This window comes from Bison bison, unplaced genomic scaffold, assembly GCF_000754665.1.
Source record: "Bison bison bison isolate TAMUID 2011002044 unplaced genomic scaffold, Bison_UMD1.0 scf7180017864079, whole genome shotgun sequence".
Classification (NCBI taxonomy): domain Eukaryota; kingdom Metazoa; phylum Chordata; class Mammalia; order Artiodactyla; family Bovidae; genus Bison; species Bison bison.
This window is the reverse complement of record NW_011494651.1, coordinates 313,391-325,835: the sequence shown is the minus strand read 5'-3', so window position 1 is coordinate 325,835 and position 12,445 is coordinate 313,391. Positions and strand designations below refer to the sequence as shown.

General features: G+C 59.2%; 1 protein-coding gene across 1 annotated transcript in view; it reads left to right on the top strand.

The window, feature by feature from the left end:
- Window positions 1-12,445, top strand: part of KIAA1644 (KIAA1644 ortholog) — a 51,827-nt gene that overhangs the window by 9,470 nt on the left and 29,912 nt on the right. Inside the window, exon 3 of the mRNA XM_010837594.1 lies at window positions 4,286-4,603. Coding sequence (XP_010835896.1) covers window positions 4,286-4,603 — 318 coding nt within the window. The remainder of the gene's footprint in view (window positions 1-4,285; window positions 4,604-12,445) is intronic.

Below are 12,445 nucleotides of genomic sequence, written 5' to 3'. Positions count from 1 at the left end.
TACTTCCTCTGAACTGGAGGGGGGCCGTGAGATCACACTGTCACCCCAACCTCCCAGGCCAGTTAGACTGAGCTGGCTGCGGAGGCCTGTAGCCCAGCAGCGCCTGCGCTTGCCATGGCGATGACACCCTGAGATTCAGGAAGCTCTTGCTGGGGAGGTTGGACCCGGTCCTCGGTTCCCGGTAGAGGGTGAGCCAGGACACATGGGCCAAGCAGATGCGGGGAATTCCTGCCTGGACATCTGTCTCAGACTCGACCTTGGGATTTCCCCCCAGTTGCGCACACTCTGAGGTCACATGGCCCTGTGTCTAAATCCCAGCGCGGCCCCTCCCCAGCTGTGCAGCCTTTGGCAATGACTTTGCCTCTCTGGGCCTCATTTCCTCATCTGTAAATTAGGGAGACCAACTCCTAACTCACAGTATTGTTGCAAAGATTCAGAAACACAGGACGTGGTGATTGCTAGTATTACTATTAACTACTAGAGAATATGGGAATGGCAACCCACTCCAGTATTCTTGCCTGGAGAATCCCATGGACGGAGAAACCTGGTGGGCTACAGTCCATGGGGTCGCAAAGAGTTGGACACGACTGAGCGACTTAACTAACTAGAGAATATGGGTTTCCTGGGTGGCGCTAGTAGTAAAGAACCCGCCTTACCCAGTGTAGGAGATGCCGGAGACAAGGATTCGAGACCTGGATTGGGAAGATCCCCTGGAGGAGAGCGTGGCAACCTGGAGAATCCCATGGAGAGGGGAGCCTGGCAGGCTACAGTCAATAGAGTCTTAAAGAGATGGACACGAGTAAAGCGACTTAGTATACATGCACGCACTAGAGAATATGCTGCTGCTGCTAAGTCGCTTCAGTCATGTCCGACTCTGTGCGACCCCATAGACGGCAGCCCACCAGGCTCCCCCGTCCCTGGGATTCTCCAGGCAAGGACACGAGTGGGTTGCCATCGCCTTCTCCAGAGAATGTGTATAGAGAAAGTAAAATCTAGTGAAGAGGTTATGAATATAAAGTCTGCCATTGTCACCAGCTTGCTATGAGTGCTCAGTATGTGTTAGCTTAAGGAATGTCTGAAGCCGCCCCAGGCTGAGGGCTGGGCACACAAAGATAAGTTAGACCCTGACTCAGCCTCAAGGAGATCTGATCTCGAGATGCAAATAGTCCTACAAGACAGCAAAGACAGCAGAGTGTGTTCTGGGAAACCCAGTGGTTTTGGGGGCCCAAGGAGAGGGATTGGACTTAACACAGGACATCAAGGAAGGCTTCCTGAAGGAAGCTGCAGGAAGACAGGGAGGTGGGGCCAGCTGCATGCACAGGAGGTAGGGGGCAAGTTCCAGGCAGAAAAGCAGCGTGGATACAAGCCTGAAGGGGGCTGCCTGCCCAGAGAACGTAGGTGGCACCTGCCTTACTTAGGCAGTGTGGTACTGTGGTTAGGGATGTGTGTTCTGGAGCTGGACTGCTGGGCTTAAATCCTGGCTTTGCCGCTTCACAGCTGTGAGATCTCAGACACTCTTTTAATTCCTCTGAGCCTCGGTTTGCATCTCTGGGCTGAGGATGACGGCAGCAAGGGTTCCTCCCTAGTACGCCGTGAGGGTCGGACAGGCTAGGATGTGTCAAGTGATTAGAGCGATGCCCGCCAGCCGCTGCTTTGGTTGCTGTTGTTGTTTCTTAGCCCTGGTGGTTTAGGCCTAGCTGTGGTCCCGCTCCCAGCCCCTGCAGGCATCGTGGACTCCCTCTCTGCAGGGTAGCATCTGCCCGCAGCTGGCCCTGCCTCTCCCTCCCTTCTCCCCTCCCCCAGCCCCCGCGGCTGCTGCCATGGGAACCACCCAGGAAAAGCCTGGCGCTTCGAGCAACGCTGTGGGGGCTCCAGGGGAAGGTGGAGAGGGGTGCTGGGGAAAACAGGGGTGCCGGGCGCTGGAGTCAGGTCCTCCTCCCGTGTCCATGCAGACTCCTGTCTCAGGATGCCGGACCGCACTGCTGGCCTCTGCTCCCTGGCAGGAATTCACATCCGCATGTCTCCAGGCGGAGCTGGCTTCCCCTTGAAATCAGGCAGCTGGGGGATGTGGTGGGGAAGACTGCCGGTCAGTCATTCACACCTTAGCAAGAACAAGCCCCTGGGACAGCTGCAGGCCTCAGGGAGGTGGTGGCTGGAGGTGGGGCTGCAGGAGGGATCCAAGGGGCTGTGATGCAGAATTGTGGGGTTACTCATTCCTCAAGCAGCCCGGAAGCCCCAGGCACTTGTCAGTGCCTGCTGGACGTGAGGTGCTCAGGACACCCAGAGCCTCCCCTCGAGGAGCCCCCCGCCCCACATGTGGGGAGGGAAGGCCTTCCAGTCAGAGGGCTTGCATCCATGTGTGTGTGTGTGTGAGTGAAAGTCAGCACCCTCCACCTGGGGCCCAGCCTGGGGAGGGGGCTGGAGGACTCGGAGGGGAGCAGCCCCCATCTCACTGCAAAGGCCGAGGCTGAGCACAGGTGAACCAAGCGGGAAAGATCCAGAGTCTGGAAGCCAAGACCAGGAGGAGCTCCACTCCATCTCCTCCAGAAACAGAGACACACCCATGTCCTCCCAGGCTGCACAGCAAAGCCAGGCCGAGAAGAGGCCGGAGCCGGGCCTCCAGGCTCCAGGCTTCAGACAGCATCTAGGGGGCCCTGCTGTGGGGACCCAGGACATCCAGGGAGCCTGTCTGCTGGGAGCTGGGGCAGGTCTCTCCCCGTGGAATGTGGGGCAGCGGGGCTGGATGCCGGCTCTGCCTCCTGGGAGCGCCTCCTCTCCGCCACTGCCTGTGCATGCCCACCTGCACAGATGCCCGCAGCAGGCAGCAGATGGAGGAGGCATTGAGTGATTAATAAGTAGGTCCCTTTAAACAGTCGCTGTCCCGAGCGAGCACTGTTTGGAGCTCAGCTACCCCAGCTGCTATGGCAAGGCCAGGAAGCAGCCTCCCCGACCATCTGGGCACTCAGGGGAGACTCAGACCCTGGCCTGGGCGGGAGGATACACACGACCCAGCTAGCATGGCCCCGGGTGGCGGGGGAGGGTTTGAAGGGCCCTCAGGCCAGAGAGAAGCCTTTCCCAGCCGGGGTAGGTGGGGCAGTGTATCCGGGAGGCTTCCTGGGGGAGGCAGTCTCCAAGAGGCGGTGGTAGGAGTCAGGCAGGAGAGGAAGTAAGGGACTGGGGGCACTGGAAGGGTTGGCCGGGCTGAAGGTACAGCCCCTGGGAAGGCCCGGTGTGCCTGCAAGTTCCTCGAAGGTGGAGACGCCTTGGCAGGAAGCCTGCGCCCCTTCACAAAGAAGCATCTACGGCTCAGAACCCCCATCGTCTCTGCTTCTGGAGGACAGACTAGACCTCAGCGTGGAAGTGCTGGGTGAAGAATAAGAGAACCGAGGTCAGGGGCCCTGAGACCCCTGGCTGTGCAGTCTGTGGTGCCTGGTGGGGAGGACTGTGTCGGGGAACGGCCGTGGGGCAGGCTGGAAAGGCGTGTGGCTGGTGGAGCAGATGGACCGGTGTGTGCTGCATGGGGTCGGGGGAGGGTAGCTGAGCCCATGCCCTGAGTCCTGGGCTTCTGAGGGGCGGGAGCAGGGGGTGTGATGGAGCAGGCTGGGGCCGAGGTGGCCCCAGGTGGGGAGGCCGGCTGCATTCCACGCAGAACTTCCAGGTACCCGGTGGCCCCAGGTGGACTCTGCGAGGCAGGAACTTGGGTCTGTGCGTCCTAAGACAATGAACTTCCTGCATTTGCTCTGGGCTCAGAAGGATGGGGAAGAGCTGGAGGGGGGAGGGAGGGGTTGGTGAGAGAGGGGGTGCTGAGAGCCTCCTAGGTGGTGGGAACAGCTTCAGCAAGGGCTAGGAGGGTGGGCAAGCGCGGGCCACCTGCGGGAGACAGCTGGCCGGTCTGAGCGTAGCCCCCACATGGGGGGAGGGAAGGAGGGTGAAAGTAAGGGCTCCCACACCATGTGAGCCCCAGATGTCCAGCTGAGAATTCCTTCCCCACCGGAGTTCCTACCCAAGGATGTGGAATCTTGGAGGGGGTGCTTGGTTGGGACAGGGTGCAGGGCAGTGGGATCTGGGAGGTGGCCAGCAGGGCAGGTGGGGGAGAGGCAGTCATGGGGGGTGGGCATGAGAAGAGGGAGCCAAGATTCCCTGTCCCCCCTGAGGGGCCCAACACCCTCTCTGAGACCCCAAAGCAGCTTCCATACCACGTCTTCTAATGGACCCCGCTGCTTAACTGCAGCCCCCGTGGGGCAGGGGTCCCGGCGTCTCTCAGCCTCTCTCTGTTTGCCCGCAGCAACTACACAGCCTTGTTGGGAGTGTGGATCTACGGCTTCTTCGTGTTGATGCTGCTGGTCCTGGATCTTTTGTATTACTCGGCAATGAACTACGACATCTGCAAGGTTTACCTGGCGCGGTGGGGCATCCACGGACGGTGGATGAAACAGGACCCCCGGCGATGGGGGAACCCTGCCCGGGGCCCCCGGCCAGGGCAGCCGGCCCCGCAGCCCCAGCCTCCCCCGGGCCTCCTGCCGCAAGCCCCCCAGGCCGTGCACACGCTCCAGAGAGACAGCCACACCCCGCCGCTGATGACTTTCCAGAGCTCGTCCGCCTGGTGAGTGGCCGCCATCGCTTGTCTTTGATGAGCTTGGAAAATGCTGAATCGTTATTGCTGCTGGGTCTGGCTCATCGATTACTGGACTATTTCCTTATTTGCCAAGAAAAGTTTAAAGTGGCTCCTAATAATAACATATGCCTGTATGGAAAGGTTGAAATGGAGCTTAGGAACAAAGCTTGCAAGTTGGTTTTACTCAGATTCTAGTGTGAGAGCTGCTGGCACTGAGCGTGAAATGGAGTTGTGAGTTTCCTGGCTGCCAAGGCAAAAAGGGAAATTGGATGGCTTTCCAAGTTTTCACAGTCTGGTCAGAGGACGCAAATTGATCTGCCAGGGGCTGAGGGAGAAGCTTTTTTTCCAGCATCAAGTTTGAAAATAAGCATATTACTGGGTTCCATCGTGCATGTATGTTGAGTCACAGAAAGGCATCTGAGGGTGATGCAGTCAGGCTGCTCAGTGATGGCTCAGGGGAAGGGAAGAAAGTCGGCAAGGGGGATGTGGGATCTTGGTTAGCCTGATAGGGTGGCTACCCCAGCAGAGCCCCCATTATCCTGCCCCAGGATCACATTCATGGTCACTGCAATTCTCATATCTATTTGTCTCCGGTCTGGTGGGGGATGGGGGATACCCTAACCTGGGGGTCCCTGGGCAGCGCAGGGCTGGAGGGAAAGGGGAGGGGGTCTGTGTGTTTTGGAGCAGGACCCCATTGTGCGGACGACCAGCACCAAGCACAGGCACCAGCCCCTGGAGGAGCCAAGCTGAGCAGAGGTGCTCAAGTTCAGAGTCAGGTGTGGGGTTCAGGTGCTCTGCAGGGGCGGGGCTGCAGCCATGGACACACAGGACATGGGGTACGTCATCCCAGGACGTAACAGCACCAAGTCAGCCTGCAAGATCCGGTGCAGAAACCTCCAACACGGTGACCCCTGCCGAGTCCATGCGCTTGACAGGCAGCCCGGCCCCAGCTCTGCCAGTTACCAGCTCCGTAACTTTGGGCAAGCCCCTCCACCCTCCTCACCTGCCCATCCTTGTGAAGGAGCGGAGTGTAAGGACCTGCACTGCCCATCCCCACCTCCCGCCGCCCCAGGGGTTTGCTGCTGCTGCTGCTAAGTAGCTTCAGGCGTGTCTGACTCTGTGCGACCCCATAGACGGCAGCCCACCAGGCTCCCCCATCCCTGGGAGTCTCCAGGCAAGAACCCTGGAGTGGGTTGCCATTTCCTTCTCCAATGCATGAAAGTGAAAAGTGAAAGTGAAGTCACTCAGTCGTGTCCGACTCTTAGCGACCCCATGGACTGGAGCCCACCAGGCTCCTCCGTCCATGGGATTTTCCAGGCAAGAGTACTGGAGTGGGGTGCCATTGCCTTCTCCGAGGGGTGTCCCGAGGATCAAACAAAATGGCTGGCGCATAGTAGGTGCTCAGTGAACCGTTGCTGCTTCTTTGTTGGAGACGCAGCCCAGATAGTTCATGATCATTTAAGTAGCTAACAGATTGTGACCTTTTCAATAATGGATGACTTAAATAATTAATAAGATACACTTAAATCAGCTTGTGCTTATTGATCGAGTAATTGCCCCATCTGTCACACAGCAGACAAAGAGGCAGGCGTACTCAGCTCAGTTGGACAAATGTGGACTGGGTGAGTCTTCTGGGCAGGGCACTCGAGCTGGGCTCCCGGTAATGTGGAGGTGATGGGTGAGAAGGGGCTGCTCTTCACTTTGAGGAGCGGGGAGGGGACGCACAAGCCCACCCAAAGCTACAGACCATGAAACCGCTGTTGGCTCAGCCCCAAAGGTGGGGTTTCCTGAAATGTGGGTCTCTCACTGAAGACACACCTGGGGTGTTTGTCAAAATAAATTCCTGGGTCTCAGCCAGAGCCTCCTGATCAGCAATCTCTGGAGGTGATGCCTGTAGGCATGACAGTTTGAGAACCACTGCAAAATGTCGTTCCCAGCAGCCGAGTGAGAGCTGAGAATCTACTGTGTAGATGAAGGTAGTTCTGCCTCATCCCTCCATCCCTCCCCGTGTACTTGACAAGACCACGATGTGAGCCCATCTTTCTGGGGAGGTGCCGTTCTGCCTGCAGGCAGCCCGCTCCAGTATTCTTACCTGGAGAGTCCCGGGGACAGAGGACCCTGGCGGGCTACAGTCCACAGGGTCACAGAGTTGGGCACAACTGAAGCACCTTAGCACGCACGCATGCTCCTCAGAACCCGGATGGCTTCCCTGCACCATAAGGGACCACGTTGGTCCACTTCTGAGTTGCTGCGTCTGGCCCTAACAGTTCTCAGTCTCTCCCTTGTTGTTAACCCTTGCCTGTCTCCAAGGTCTCCCTCTTTCCACACCACGTGCCTCCTGTGTGCCAGGCGCTGTGCTGTGCTATCCAGATAAGGTTCGAGGCAACCGGCTGTGGACGGGAAAGAGCATGCAAGCTTTGGGGGTGGTCCGTGATGTTCAAGTTCATGGCAACTGTATGAAAGGCTGAGGTCACGGCCCACAGGGTCTGCTGTCTACAGGGGGAGACGTTTCATTTTGGAACTCAGGGCCGCTGCGTGCCCTCCTGGGTCACATAGGCAGACTCAGAACGGAGTTTCCATCACTACGTGAGCCTTCCTTCAAGAGCAAGCTTCAGGAACATGCAAGGACCTAATGGGGGTGGGGGTCCCCGGAGTGCTGCCGGCCTCCCGTTCTGCCCTCCACTCCCTGCATGACCTTGGGCCGGGGCCTCCCGCTTGGGCTTCTGGTTTGCCAGCTGAGGGGAGAAGGGATGGAGCAGACCTTCGTGTTGCTGGGCCTCCTTGATTCAAGGAGTGAGCACCCTTGGCTCCAGCAACGTCTACTGAGTGCTTGCTGTGTTCTGGGCACTGTCTGTATCCTTTCGTCCTTTCCAGGATCCCTTGGGCTAAATGCCCATTGCACGGGCACCAGCCCCAAGGTCCCCAGTCAGCAGGGTCAGCATGTGATGGGGGTGGCGGGCAGGTGAGCAGTCTGGCTCCAGCCCCTGCCCTCCTGCCACTGGATGGCGGCTCCCCACCCTCTGGGCTGCCAGGAATCCCTGCCCCCTCCCGGTGTGGACCTGTCTGCCTTTCAGTTTGGCTAAAGTTCCCCAAACAGCACCTGCCCCTCCCTGACTCTGTGGAGGAGCTGGGGACGCAGACGCAAGCAGGGCAAACGAAGTCAAAGTTGAGAGCAACCATCCCGGGATGGAGGTTGCCATCCCATACAGGAGGGCACAGGCAGGCTGTGGGGCTGAGCTGGCCGAGGTCAAACAAGCCTCTCTTTGTGGGCAGCGGTGGCGGGGGGCAGGCAGGGGGAGGGCTGTGGTGTGCTCACGGGTGCTGTCAAACCAGGGGTCGGGGGTGGCTGGAGAGTCAGGGCTGGGTTGCTGCCATCAGTGTTTCTCCTGGAACAAGAGCTCGAGTCTGTGCCGCTTTACTCCGAATTGTCACCTGCATCTTCCAAACACCCACGTTCCAGCCGTTGTGAGTGCTTCCCCGGGGCATCGCCGAGACGCGTCTCCTCGAGCACGGAGCCCATCAGCTGCTCCCTAAGCCTGTCTCGTTCTCTCTCTTTCGACTTTCACCTCAAGAACTCTTCGTGGCCTCTCTCTCTCTCCCCTTACCCCATCCCAGTCCTGTGCTACATGGATGACCCCAGCTGCTCCAGCTCCTGGAGGCGCCTCCATTCCTGGCCCACAGCCCAGCTTCTCCCCACATGGGGAGGAGGACCAGGGGTTTTCCTCTTAGAACAGGGGCCGGGGAGGAAGGGGGTCTTGCTTGGTTCCCGGAGTCTCCATCACGAGATGCCTCCCTCTTTTGGGGGCCTCACACACCCGTTCTGGCCCTTATTTGGGGACAGAGGACTCTGGAGTCAAGTTCCAGCTCTGGACAACTCCAAGGGAGATTGAGGCAGGAGGCTTGTCATAGGCACCCTGGAGGGGAGGCCCCAGGGGGCTGCTGCTTCCCGGTCCAGCGGCTGGGAGGAGGGCTGGGCCTGGACACCCAGCAGTGAACTGAGTTGACCCTCAGCACTCCAGCGGAGTCCTGTGTGGGGCAGGGCTCAGTGAACGCTCAGAAACCCATGGAGGAGGCCATGGGCGCTGCCCCCTCCAGACAGTCAGCAGGGATGGACTCCGTGTCAGGTGGTCAGGGCACAGAGACACAGATGGAAACAAGGTCAGAGACAGGAGAGAGAAGGAAGTGGCCACTGCTGAGTGCTGACCGCGTCCCAGACACCCATCACGGGCTCCATCAGTGGGGTTGGCACCTGTCGATCGTAAAGCCATCATCCTTCGTCAGTGGATTATGTTAGTGTCATCATCGCTGTTGGCGTTGCTGGAAGCAGCTCATCTCTCGGGGCAGGAGTCGGATGGCACCACATGTGGGCTCTGCGGCCTCAGGCAGGCCCCGCCACTGGCCAGTGCCTCGGTGTCCCCGTGTAAATACCAGGCAGGGGTCGTAACCACCCTGAGAAGTAAACGGGCCGATCCTGGTACAGGACTCGGCCTGGTGCCTGACCCCCAGGTGTCGGCGGTTCTTGAGGTCATTTCACATTTGGGTAAATAAACACGGTTTAGGTCCTGCCTTGCCAGGATTGACGGGGAGGCAGAAGCAGTCTCCACCCCGAACGGGCCAGCCACACGCCACTTGTCCTGTAGGGGTGCTGAGCCCCAGTTTCGGATACGGAAGCTGGGGGGTGGGGGCTAGAAGGAGTTCGTTGACCTGCCCAGGCCAGCCAGGAAAGGGGAGACTGAGCAGGGCCCCAGCCCAGAGCCAGTGGCCTCTCTGCTGGGGGCTCGCAGAGCCTTGAGAGGGGTGGCCTCTTCCATGGGAGGGGGCAGGAGCCTCTTCATCAGAAAGTCCTCCAGCAGCGTGTGGGCTGAAGTGGCCCCAGGCTGCTCCTTAAAAAGCAGTTTCAGAGGCCGAGCCCGCATCTCCGAGCATCACGTGCCTGAGTCCCGGCGGACGCACGCTGCCTCCATCTCCTTCACTGGAAATGCCGTATCCTCACCACCTGTTTCACCTCTCAGAATGGCCTTGGGGCGACCAGGGCCACCCCTCATCACTGTTGTCCAGAGCGGGGACCCTACAGCCCCTGAGTTATGGAGCTTTTGGTCTGGATCGGGATTGGGGACAATCAGGTGATCAAGGGCAGCTGCCTTCGGTTCATTTCAGGAGGAAGCCAGCTTTCCCTTCGTTTACATGATAACAGCCTCAGACTGCAGCATTTCCTACTGAGATCCACTGCAGGCTCAGTCTGTCCTGGCTCATTTCCTTCTGAAAAGTGGTGACAAGGCGCCCCCCGATATTTGCTCATCACGTCCCCCTGGAGAAGGAAACGGCAAACCACTCCATTGTCCTTGCCTGGAGAATCCCACGGACAGAGGGGCCTGGTGGGCTGCAGTCCACGGAGTCGCAAAGAGTCAGGCACGACTGGGTGGCTCACACTTCTCCCTTGTGCACTTGGCATGCTGGTTTTCTTCCGCGTGTAGGGACGTTTCACCTTGATGCCCCTCACACGCCGGCCGGCTCACCAGCCGCGGGAGGACAGTTCTGGGCTCTGCGTCTCCCCCCACCCGGTCAGCTTTTTGCCCCAGCTCAGGGTCGAGCTCCCGGTGAGTCTCGTCTCTGTCACTGTGCCACGGTTCCCGGGGTTAGACCCTGCACCCACTGCAGGCATGTCTGGTGTTCAGGGCGCACAGTAGGTGCTCAGCAAGTGCTGTTTGGTTGACATGGCAGCTGCAGAGCTGGAGCTACCCACCCCTGCCGTGTCATCCAGCCCTCAGGCTGTGTGGCTCTTTGCCAGTGCCGGCCCCCCCAGGGGTGTGGGGGCCCTAAAGGAGAAAGAGGAGGGGACCTGGGGTGTTGCGGGAACCGCCCTGGCTTCTTGCTGCAGCTGTGGGGAGAGGGGACCCAAGACATGGTGTTATGCCCCCTGCTGCTGTATCGTCGTATTCACGTGAGGTGTTGTCCCTGGGGATCACGGTCAGACGCTCCTGGCTTTGAATCCCAGCTTGACTCCTCTGGACCTGTCTGAGCCTCGTTTTCCTCATCTGTAAAATGGGGACAATCACAGCCTAGCTTCACAGTGAGGTCTTGGGACTTGTTGACGTTCTGGTTGCCTTCTAGGATTCCACCCCCCCGCCGCCCCTTGGTCCCTGCCTGGTCCCCTCTGGTTCATCCCACCTCCCCATCACCCCCAGGTAAGGGGCTTCAGCTCCTATTCTGGCCCCCAAGACCCTTCCCAGCCTACCTCAGTCTCTCTGAAGCCTCAGGCTCTGCCCTCTTCCCTCTAAGACACAAGTGAGCAAGTTGAGCACTGGAAACCCTGGTGACATTTGCTGTTTAGACCCACCCCTATCGTTATTTCCCTGCTAACAGCCCCCCTGAGAACTGAGCTGTGCAGCTTTTTCCTCCCCTTTCACAGATGAGAAAACACAGGCCCAGAGAGGCTAAGTGACCTGCCTGCAGCCATGCTAGTAAGTCCACGGACCTCAGCCAGGGTCTCTCTAGTCCAAAGTCTCCCGGAACAAAGTCCAATCCCGAGCCCACCGCCGCAGCCCCTGTCGCTCTCAGAGCCTCTTCTGTCTCCCGCTCCCTCACCTAGAACCCACCCAGCTCATTGCAGAACTCATCCGTGCCTCCCCTGTGGGGTCCCTGGAGTTCACCCGACTCCGGAGCCTCCCCCAACACCAGGCAGAGCGCAGCCATCGCTTTCTTCCCGGCTCTGCGACCACAGTCTGTGGTGTGTGGTTTCGGCAGGGAAACCAGCCAACGGCGAGAAATTCCAGAAAATTAGGAAACAAAGGGAGAGGACGAGATATCCTCTTTCCTTGGCGCCACATCAGACACCGAGGAGGCCTCCGTGACTGGGATTCCGAAGGCAGTGGATTCAGAGTCGGCCTGGGGTTTCAGTGCTCGGGGCTTCCGGCTGGGCCAGGACACCGCGGCCCTGTCCCCTCGCATCCTGTCCTTCCTGGCTGGGCCCTGCCTTCCCCCACCCGGGCTGGTTGACACGGGAAGCCACCCTCTCTCCCAGTTTGCATCTTGTTCGCTTGGCTTTGGTGGAAGCCCGGGAGAGTGTTTGCTCATCAGCGTGACTCGACGACTTGGGGGGATACATGAGGGATGGGGGTGGTGGTGACGGAAAGTCCAGCCCGGAGGCCTCACTTGCTGTGTATCCTCAGATGCATTGCTGGCCCTCTCTGAGTCTCCGTACCTGCTCTGGACAACGGTGATGAGAGGTGAAGGCGGGTACATGGACGGGCCCAGCCCAGGGCTCAGCGCACAGTAGGACCGCAGGGAGCACGGACGCTATTCCTAGGGAGCACCCCGTCTCCCCTCAGCAGCTGGCCTGTCCCTCCTTACCCCGGGGAGGGCAGAGAGCCTGACTTCTCCTTGGGGAAAATCAACGTGGGGGCCAAGAGGGAACACTGGGGTTCGGCGCTGGGGACTGAACATGAGGTGGGGAGCGCAGGGGCAGATGGCACTGCTCCAGCACCCCGTGTCCGGCCCCAGCCCCGCTAGGACAGAAGAGTGAGTGAGGGTTTTGTCTGCCTGACTCCGTGCCTCACTCTTAGCTCTCAAATACTTATTTGATGAATCCTCGTCTTAAGGGCCGGAGAAGGCAATGGCACCCCACTCCAGTACTCTTGCCTGGAAAATCCCATGGATGGAGGAGCCTGGTGGGCTGCAGTCCATGGGGTCGCTAAGAGTCCGACATGATTGAGCGACTTCACTTTCACTTTTTACTTTCATGCATTGGAGAAGGAAATGGCAACCCACTCCAGTGTTCTTGCGTGGAGAATCCCAGGGACGGGGGAGCCTAGTGGGCTGCCATCTGTGGGG